We start from the raw sequence: 10,777 nt of genomic DNA, 5'->3' as shown, positions 1-10,777 counted from the left end.
CTCTTTCTTTACTAGAATACTATGGACTCAGTGAACTGGTTTTGTCTGTGCAGTAGCGGGATGAACTTGTTGGGTGATTACATCTTTTTTGGATGTACTAGTCTTCCATGCCAAAGAGAAGTCGTAGTATCCTGGTCTTGCCCACATCCTGCAAATTCTGGTGCTTTGGGTGTTTTATGGATTTCAAAGGCTTATTTCTCAGTTCAGGAGACTGGTGAGATCTATAACCACACCTATTTGTAGTGCCTGTGTCTTTGGTTTCCTTACTTTGTAATAAAGAAATTTCTTTTCTCCAACCTTTGTTACTCGAAGTATGTCTATCAACTGGTAGTATTGGCTGGCCTAACCTGGGAGCCTGTTAGAAACACCTAGACTCAAACTTCATCCCAGACCTGCAAAATAGAATTTGCTAACAAGATTCCGGGTGATCATATGCACATTGAAGCTTCAGAAAGTCTGCTCTAAACAACCAGATGAGGCTGGACACAGTGGCTCATGCCTATAATCACAGCACTTTCGGAAGGTGAGGCAAGCAAATCACCCAAGGTCAGGAGTTTGAGACCATCCTGGCAAATATGGTGAAATCCCGATGCCACAATAAAACACAAAAATTAGCTGGGTGTGGTGACAGCTGCCTGTAATCCCAGCTACTTGGGAGGCTGAGGCAGGAGGCTTGCTTTAACCAGGGATACGGAGGCTGGAATGAGCCAAGATTGTGTCACTGCACTCCAGCCTGGGTGACAGAATGAGACTCTAAGAAAATATGAATGAAAATAATACTCTGATGTTGAAACTTTTCTTTGAGTTAGTCCTTCATCCTCAAATGACTTTAAACTGACCTTGATGGAGCAAACATTTAATTCAGACAAGCATAAGTGTTTCACCCTGATATAGTAAACAGAACACCCTTCTGCATGATTCTGGTTCCATGGGAGCTATTTTACAGTTCTGTAAATCACTGTAAATCACCCACCCACTCCACAGTGTAGGTTGCTGGAGGTTCAATTAACTTCTCTTCCTCACTATGGGAAAACCGGTTTGTCTCAATTTGCATATCAGTTTTAATACAACTGATCCATAAATGTGCTCTTTGGAGTCTCTTCTAAAACAGCTATAGTATTTGTCTGCTTCCCTCGTGAGTAAAATACAATCTTTTTCATGGGTTTATTTTTATATCTGAATGAGAGTCATGATTTTGTCTTTTTTGAAAAACTACCATTTAACAGTGATGACTATCCTTCTTCTATTAGGTTACAGTGTGATACCTCTACCTCAACACCACTGATGTTCTGAGCCAGATAATTCTTTGCGGTGAGGGCTATCCTTTGCATTGCCGGATGTTAGCAGCCTCCCTGGCCTCTACCTGCTAGATGCTCCGAGCACTGCCTCCCACCAAATGTCTTCAGACATTGTTACATATCCCGTCAGGGGAAAAATTACCCACCCATTCCCCAGGTTAGAACGACTGTTATAGTTAATAAACAAGACAACACGTGTCACCACTATTGAACTAACAGAGAAAATGCAGTTACAGAAATAGTGCATTATTCTTTTGATATTGAAGGAAATAAAAATATTTTACTCTAAAATGCATTTATTTAACATATTTTGAGCTGGCTGTCAGAGAGCCAGCACTACAAAGTAGTGTAGCTTTGTAGTGTAGCTTTGTAGAAGTAGCCCTACAAAGCTATCTTTTTATGGGGAAAATTTGCATCTACAGAGAATCTGCATAGAGGAAGACAGACCTTTCCTTGTCAGAATCCAGGAAAGATGAACTAAGAATCTGCCATCTTTAAAGGTCTGAAAGAAACATTTACCATCTATCCTTTCTGAGGGTTGCTACCTACGAGGTTTCATTTACATCATGACTCTCTTTGCTAGCCAGCTCTTATTCCCCTCCCACCCCACAACCACATTCATCACCATAGCTTTATTTTGACCATGGTCTGAGCTCACATTCTTTCTGTAATCCCAAGATGACATAGAAGCTTCTGCACCCCATTGGGGGGTTGAGTAATCACTCTGTGATGCTCCCCATATACACGTTGATAAATTTTGTATGCCTTTTCTCCAATTAATCTGACTTTTGTGAGTTGATTTTTCAGTGAACCTTCAGGAGCAATTTTCCTTCTGGCCCTACAATCTTTTCCTAAAAATAGAGGAATGAGCAAATCTGCCAGGAATATCATATTTCAGACATTATGAAAGGTCATGAGCAGGAGGAAAAACAAATAATACTGAAATCCAAAACACAAGCCAAGTGATGCCACCTTTTGGCAGAAGCCCTTGGCATAAGGGCAGTTTGGGAGATTTCAGCACCCTGAGGTCCTGAGGAACTGGCTTGGGGAGGCCATTGGCTACCACATGAAGGTAAATGTTTGCTTTGGGCTTAAATGGAATTAAAGAGACTGAATATCTGAGGTTGGTGCTGTGGATGATATAACTTAGCTTCTCTGTCTCCAGCCATTTCTACCCCAGGAGACCCCCCGACACCCCAGACAATACGTTGATTTAATATGCATTCATTCATCCATTCACTCATTTGCTCACTCATTCATTAACTGACCCTTGACCAGGGGCCAGGAGCTGTGTGTCTGAGTGAGGGGAAAAAGTGACATCGCCTATGGAAACATTATGACAGTGACAGAAGTCTAGCGTGTCTGACTCCATCTTGCTGCTAGCCTCACAGGCTATCCTTGCTCATTCATGGGTGTAGGCCAGATAAGCATGGGAGAAATTTAGTTTATAGTTTAACTTTTAAGCGGGATGATAATAGCCCCTCCCTAAAACTACCTCCCTCCTTGTTCAAGAATGGAAACCATCTTTGTCAAACCATTGAAAGGACACAAGATTAGGATTAGGGAAGGGGCTGAATCTGCTAAAATGTAGACATAGTTTCTTCATCCCTCCCCACCTCCCTTCCTCTCTCCCCCACCCTTTCTTTCTTTTTTTTTTTTTTTTTCAGTCTGCCTCTGTCATCTAGGCTGGAGTGCAGTGGCACTGTCTCTGCTCACTGGGTTCAAGTTACTCTCATGCCTCAGCCATCTGAGTAGCTTGGATTACAGGCATGTGCCACCATGCCTGGCTTATGTATTTGAGACAGGGTCTCACTCTGTGGCCCAGGCTGGAGTGCAGTGGCATGATCTCAGCTCACTGAAACCTCTGCCTCCCAGGTTCAGGTGATTCTCCTATTTCAGCCTCCCAGGTAGTTGGGACTAGGGGCATGGGTCACCATGCTTGGTTAATTTTTCTATTTTCAGTAGAGATGGGGTTTTGCTGTGTTGCCCAGGCTGGTCTTGAACTCTTGGGCTCAATCAATCCACCCATCTTGGCCTCCAAAGTGCTTGGGACTAGAGGGATGAGCCACCACACCTGGTTTGTAGGTATGGTTTCTATAATCCTAATCCCTTGCTGCTCAAGAGTCAGTGGTCAGGGTCACAAGATTTGTGACTTCCCCAGTTGCTCCTATAGATAACATCACTACGGTAGAACCTAAGACTGGTCTTAGGTTAGATGTTTTTCAGACTGACCTCACTGAGACTCATGACTCATAACTGATCCTGTGGTCTCATGCAGAAGTGGACTCAGCACATGAGGGTTTTCCACACCCTTATGAGTGCATCCCCAACCAATCAGCACCACACATTCCCTAGTCCCCTGCCCACCAATTATCCTTGAAGAACTCTACACTTTGAGCCTTCAGGGAGACTCATTTCAGTGATAACCCCAGTTCTTTCATGTAGCCAGCCTCATGTTAATTAAACTATTTCTTTACTGCAATACCACAGTCTCAGTGAATTGGTTTTGTCTGTGTAGCAGGCAGGAAGAACCATCAGGTGATTACAAAAGGGGTAGAGAGGCAGAGATATGTTCCCTCTAGGGAGGATTCAGTCTGCTGATAGTAGAATAGAGAAGTACTCATTTATTAAGTGCTCTGTGCTCATTGTACATGTCCCTTTAATAATGCTCAGAGTAATTCTAAGAGGTAGGAATGATTGCTGGCTTTCCACATGAGGAAACTCAGGAGTGCTAAGTAACTTGCTCCCCGACCCCACCATCTGCTAAGTGCGGTAATAGACACACAATCATTCCACCAGAGCACAGAGCATACAGGCTGAGAGGAGAGCTTCTCAAAGGAGATGACATTTGAGGTGGGCCTTGAAGTGTGAGTACTCAATTCATCAAACATTTATGGGGCATCTTCATGGGCTCAAGGACCCCGCACTGTGAATTTAAAACTAGGCTTTAGGCCAGGCATGGTGGCTCATGCCTGCAATCCTAGCACTTTGGGAGGCAGATCACCTGAGGTCAGGAGTTTGAGACCAGCCTGGCCAACATGGTGAAACCCCATCTCTACTAAAAATACAAAAATTAGCCAGGTGTGGTGGCACCTTCCTGTAATCCCAGCTACTTAGTAGGCTGAGGCAGAGAGTTGCTTGAACCTGGGAGGCGGAGGTTGCAGTGAGCCAAGATTGTCCCACTGTACTCTAGCCTGTGTGACAAGAGTGAGACTCTGTCTCAAAAAAGAAAAGAAACAAAATATAAAAAATAAAACTAGGCTTTAGTTCTTTCAGATTTTTGCCATTTAAGAGTTTATTTCCTATCCTCTTCCATTTTATGTATAAGTTATATAACTCAAAGTTGTTTTTGGTGGGATGCGATGCTATTGTGAACATGCTGCAATAAACACTCATGCACAAGTCTATGTTTAAGTCCCTGCTTTCAGTTCTTTGGGTGTATATCCAAGAGTAGAATTTCTAGGTTATATAGTAATTCTTTGTTTATCTTTTTTTTTAGTAACTACCAAACTGCTTTCCACAGCAGCTGCATTGTTTTATATCCCCACCAGTGACGCAGGGATTTGTTCCAATTTCTTTACATCCTGTCCAATATTTATTTTCTATTTTTAAAAATAATAGCCAATCTTATGGGTATGAACTGATATCTCATTGTAGTTTTGATTTGCATTTCCCTAATGACTAGTGGTGTTGAACATCTTTTCATGTACATACTGATGTCTATCCAAGTCCTTTGCCTATTTTTTGATCGGGTTGCTTATTTTTTGTTGTTGAGTTGCAGGAGTTCTTTGTATTTTCTGGATATTAATCCCTTATCAGGCAGATGATTTGCAAATATTTGCCCTCATTCTGTGGGGTTTGTTTTTTATTCTTTTGATAGTATCCTTTGATACACAAAAGTTGTAAATTTTGATGTAGTCCAATATATTTTGTATTTATTTATTTACTTTTTTGAGAAGGAGTTTTGCTCTTGTCGCCCAGGCTGGAGTGCAGTAGTGCAATCTCAGCTTGCTGCAACCTCCGTCTCCCAGGTTCAAGTGATTATCCTGCCTCAGCCTCACAAGTAGCTGGGATTATAGATGCCTGTCACCATACCTGGCTAATTTTTTTTTTGTTTTTTTTAGTAGAGACAGGGTTTCACCATGTTGGCCAAACTGGTCTTGAACTCCTGACCTCAAGTGATCTGCCAGCCTTGGCCTCCCAAAGTGCTGGGATTACAGGTGTGAGACAGCATGCCCAGCCTATTTATTTTTTATAGACTGTGCTTTTGGTTTCATGCCCATGAAGTCATACCAAATTTAATGTCATGAAGTTTTTCACCAGTGTTTTTTTTCCGAATTTCATCGTTTTAGCTCTTACATTTAGGCCTTTAATCCACTTTTAGTTAATTTTTTTTTTAATGTTGTAAGATCCAAGTTCATTCTTTTGCATATGAATATTGTAGAGGAGGAAGAAAATATTTTCCTCTACCCACCTTAGATTCTCCAGCTGGGGTCCTGCAAATTAGACAGGCCAAATGACAGATTAACAGAGGACCAAATAGAATTTCATACACATGTGCATTGCACTTGTACACATGGAACCACCCAGAGGTAAATCACCTAAAAGAGAAGTTAGGTCGTGGGTTCATCTATCTTTTAAGTCTAAAACAAAAGACAAGGAGCTGGGGCTTCTGAGTGGGAAAGGCAAGTTATGGAAAGATGACCAGTGAAATTATTGTTGTTTAGTAAGGTATGTTATACAGATTTAAGTTGGTGCCATCTCCATTGATAAGAGTAAAAGTCCTTTGCTTCCTGGTACAGGTGAGGAGGCCATCTCTGAAAGTGGAAGTTTCCTTTAAAAAATAAAAGGAAAACATGCACACTGTTTTTAGGGCTTTTCCTGTGCCTGCGTGTTATCACTGGCCTTAGCTTGAGACAGTCCATATGAAAAAGGCATATTTGTGATGGTGTAGTGCCATACTAAAGCCTTTAGTGTCTAGCTTTCCCAGCACCATTTGTTGAAAATACTGTCCTTTGCCCATTTAATGATCTTGGCACTCTTGTCAAAAAGCAATTGACCATATATGCATGGGTTTATTTCTGGGGTATCTATTCTATTCCATTGGTCTATGTGTCAGTTTTTATACCAGTACCATGCTGTTTTGACTATTGTAGATTTTTAGTAAGTTTTGAAATTAAGAAGTGTGACTTCTCTAACTTTGTTCTGCTTTTTCAAGATTGTTTTGGCTGTTTGGAGTCTTTGAGATTCCATATGAATTTGGGGACGGGTGCCAGTGTTAGTTTTAATAGTATAACTCCTAAGGTACTTTTTAGCATTCAGAAGTTCAGCTCTCATTTGAATTCAATTCACTTTGAATTCTCTCTACTAAATGATTGTCAGGGCTCAGAAAATGCAACCTCAAACTTCTGTGAACTGAAGAAAATGGGGTGGGTCTCAGAAGCAAGACGGTTACTCTGATCTTCCCCAACCTTTCTGTGTGAGAGCTGGACATAAAGGAATTCTCTGAGTTAACTTCCCTGGAAGGAGATCATAAGAATCTCACGTGCAGGTGGGCTGCCCTATACCTGGAGGAAATGACAGAGATGCCAAGGAGTACCTGAACAGATAGGCCTTGCAGAGTTCCCTTCAGTTTAGTACTATTAGGTCATACCCACTTTCTGTACAGTCACATTTCTGTATGACCGTCCATTCTTCATCAAATCCAAGCATAAAAATACACTTTTACTTGGGTCTTTGGATCTTCTTTTCTGAAGGTTCCGATGTTATGTAAAACTCTGTTACACAAATTTGTTACTTTTTTCTTTTATTAGTCTATATTTTGCTATAACAGTGTTAGCTGATCCTTGTGATGGGTGAGGAACAGATATTACTTTTTCTCCTTCTGTATATTTTCTTACTAGAAGTAGACTTCATTGCTTTGATTTCTCATCCTTTTGATTAACAAAGAAATTTTAGGTACACCAAAGATTATGGTATGATCTGATAAAGAGTCATTGTTTTCTTTGTATCTCCAGAGCCTAGAGGGTTTTGTAGATTTTTTTTAAATCCTACTTTGAAAATATTTTTCTAATTTTTAAGTAGAAACCATATTATAATAATGAATAGGCTTTAAAAATGATTCCTCTTTGGTTCTGACTCAGTGATACAGTAATTCTCTGCCAGATGTAGGTTGGCCAGAGACCATACCAACAGGAAGGCTGCCTTGAGGCTGTTCCATCAGATCCCAGCAGCAGAGAAGTTTGTGCTTCTTGTGAATAGCTGGTTTGCTTTAGCTTCTGGAAGAAATAACTATCTTGTAGTATGGCATGTTTTCCCCTGTAGCAAGTGTATAGAACTATACAGCATGCATTTACTTGTGTTATTTTCAACATAGCTTTTTTTTTTTTTTTTTTTTGAGACAGAGTTTCACTGTTTCCCAGGCTGGAGTGCTGTAGCATGATCTTTGCTCACGACAGCCTCAAATTCATGAGCTCAAGTGATCTTCCCACCTTAGCCTCCCCAGTACCTGGGACTACAGGCTTACACCACCATACCCAGCTAAGTTTTTTGTTTGTTTGTTTGTTTGTTTTAGAGACAAGGTCTTGCTTTGTTGCCCAGGCTTGTCTTGAGTTTCTGACCTCAAATGATGTTCCCACCTTGGCCTCCCAAAGTGTTAGAATTACAGGTGTGAACCACCATTCCCAGCCCTCATTGTAGTTTTATTCTTTTCTTACATATTGTTTTTCTGACATCAACTCCCTCAAATATTTATTTATCTTTAAATATTATATATATATATATGTTTTGGTAAGCTGCCTCAAACCTTTATGGGACATAGTGTTGGGGCTCAGAAAATGATACCCTAAAATATGGTGCTTTGTTGTGGTGAACCAAGGTCTTTCTCTGAGCTTCCCCTGCCCACCTGTCTCCTGACCTTTCTTTGCCAAAGCACTGGGAAGGGTTTCCTCTGAAGTTCCCTTCAAAGAACTTCTGATTAAGGGAAGTTCCTCCAGAACAAAGGCAACTATCTTAAAACTCCCTCTCTAGAAATCACATCAAATATCTAGAAACAATTAACCACCAGAGAGAAGACTAAAAGTCATAACCATACCCAGACTTTTCATCTATTCTTCTGAGGACAGTTTTGAGAGATTACCTGGAGACTTCAGCTGCATAATAGAACAATCTTTGTTCCCATTGCAGTTCTGACCCATACCTTCCTGTAATTTGCCACCACATCCCCCAGACCTCAAAAAAACTTTGTCACAGGCCCATTGCCCATTATTTGGGCTCATTTATTTCCCCTAAAAATCATTCACTACCCCTCAAAGTTGCCTACACCCCCATCTCTCTCTCCCCTATGAAGAAGTTCCACTTAGGCCTCAGTTGTCTGGGCCTTCTTTGAGTCTCATATTTTTTATGATTCTGTACTTATTCACATTAATAAATTTGTATGCTTTTTCTCCTGTTAATCTGTCTATTGTCAGTTCATTTTAGCAGCAAATCTTCAGAGGGTGGAAAGGGAGTTTTTCCTTTGCCGTTACAACAGTTTATATGAATAGATTTTAAAACATAGATTTAGTTGTCATCACTGTTGAAACTTGATCTCACTTGTGTCCTCTAGAGCCACACCAAACCCGTTCAATCCTGTGTTGATTTGAAAGCTGGCTACATGTTAACCCTAAGCTTTTCCTGGGTGATTCTTGGTGAGTAAAATAAAAAAAATTTTTTTGAGATGGAGTCTCAGTCTGTCACCCAGGCTGAAGTACAGTGGCATAATCTTGGCTCACTGCAACCTTACCTCCTGGATTCAAGTGATTCTTCTGCCTCAGTCTCCCAAGTAGCTGGGATTACAGACATGCACCAACATGCCTGCTAATTTTTGCATTTTTAGTAGAGATGGGGTTTCACCTACAATTTTCAATGTATAAACAGGAAGGCTGAGTATGGTGGCTCATGCCTGTAATCCTAGCATTTTGGGAGACCAAGACAGGAGGATCACTTGAAACTAGGAGTTTGAGACCAGCCTAGGCAACACAGCTAGACCGTATCTCGACAAAAAAATTAATTAGCTGGGTGTGGTGTCTCATACCTGTAGTCCTAGCTACTAGGGAGGCTAATGAGGGAAGTCTGAGACCAGGATATCAAGACTGCAGTGAGCTATGATTGTGGCACTGCACTCTAGTCTGAGAAACAGAATGAGACCTTAACTCTTAAAAAATAAAAAAAAAATAGGAAAAGTTGAACTAAAAATAACCTCATGTGGATCTACTTGTCAAATCTGTTAAACATGTCTACTCATGCTCTCTTCCTACCGTCCAAGATGCTGAAAGGAAAGAAAGCCAAGGGGGAAAAGGTGGCTCCGGCCCCTGCTGTCGTTAAGAAGCAGGAGGCCAAGAAAGTGGTGAATCAACTATTTGAGAAAAGGCCTAAAAATTTTGGCATTGGACAAGATATCCAGCCCAAAAGAGACCTCACCCGCTTTGTAAAATGGCCCCGCTATATCAGGTTGCAGCGGCAGAGAGCCATCCTCTATAAGCGGCTGAAAGTGCCCCCTGCAATTAACCAATTCACCCAAGCCCTGGACCGCCAAACAGCTACCCAGCTGCTTAAACTGGCCCACAAGTACAGACCAGAGATGAAGCAAGAGAAGAAGCAGAGGCTGTTGGCCCGGGCCGAGAAGAAAGCGGCTGGCAAAGGGGACGTACCCACTAAGAGACCACCTGTCCTTCGAGCAGGAGTCAACACCGTCACCACCTTGGTGGAAAAGAAGAAAGTGCAGCTGGTGGTGATTGCTCATGATGTGGATCCCATTGAGCTCGTTGTCTTCTTGCCCGCCCTCTGTCGTAAAATGGGAGTCCTTTACTGCATCATCAAGGGGAAGGCAAGACTGGGACATCTAGTACATAGGAAGACCTGCACCACTGTCGCCTTCACACACATTAATCCGGAAGACAAAGGTGCTTTGGCTAAGCTGGTGGAAACTATCCGCACCAATTACAATGACAGATACGATGAGATCCGGCGTCACTGGGGAGGCAATGTCCTGGGTCCCAAGTCTGTGGCTCGCATCGCCAAGCTAGAAAAGGCAAAGGCTAAAGAACTTGCCACGAAACTGGGTTAACTGTATACTGTTTTCTTTAAATAAAAATAATTAATGCAAAAAAAATATGTCTACTCATAAGCAACTATCCTTTTGCTCACTGATATATAATTTAAACTAAATATATTTAAACTAAATTAGTCAATGCTACTAGGTCTGCCTTTTATTTCTTAGAATAGTGTTTGTTTGGGGAAAATCTAGAGGCATCTGACTCTTACAATGAAATGCAAAAACAAAGCATTCTTAAGCCAGTCAGTGTTTTAAAAAAGAATGAAACAACCAAACACAACTGTGGTCTTTGGCTAACTTTCTAGAGAGAAGAAAACAAGCCATCTGCCAGTAACAGGAGGCTCTGGGGATGGCTGATCACAGGTCGAATTAAACATTCACAGTA

General features: G+C 41.4%; 1 protein-coding gene across 1 annotated transcript; it reads left to right on the top strand.

Moving 5' to 3' along the window:
- The first annotated feature begins 9,603 nt into the window (after positions 1-9,603).
- Positions 9,604-10,415, top strand: LOC108314831 (60S ribosomal protein L7a-like). Its single transcript, XM_037743994.1, has one exon. It carries the CDS (start codon positions 9,604-9,606, stop codon positions 10,402-10,404), a length of 801 nt encoding a protein of 266 aa, XP_037599922.1. The 3' UTR covers positions 10,405-10,415.
- Positions 10,416-10,777: the final 362 nt, after the last annotated feature.

Source organism: Cebus imitator, unplaced genomic scaffold (assembly GCF_001604975.1).
Source record: "Cebus imitator isolate Cc_AM_T3 unplaced genomic scaffold, Cebus_imitator-1.0 Scaffold162, whole genome shotgun sequence".
Classification (NCBI taxonomy): Eukaryota; Metazoa; Chordata; class Mammalia; order Primates; family Cebidae; genus Cebus; species Cebus imitator.
The sequence above is the reverse complement of the archived record's forward strand: the minus strand, read 5'-3'. Positions and strand labels throughout refer to the sequence as shown.

Excerpts from the sequence above, each read along its gene's own strand:
- LOC108314831 (XM_037743994.1), top strand. The coding sequence starts at position 9,604 with ATGCTGAAAGGAAAGAAAGCCAAGGGGGAAAAGGTGGCTCCGGCCCCT.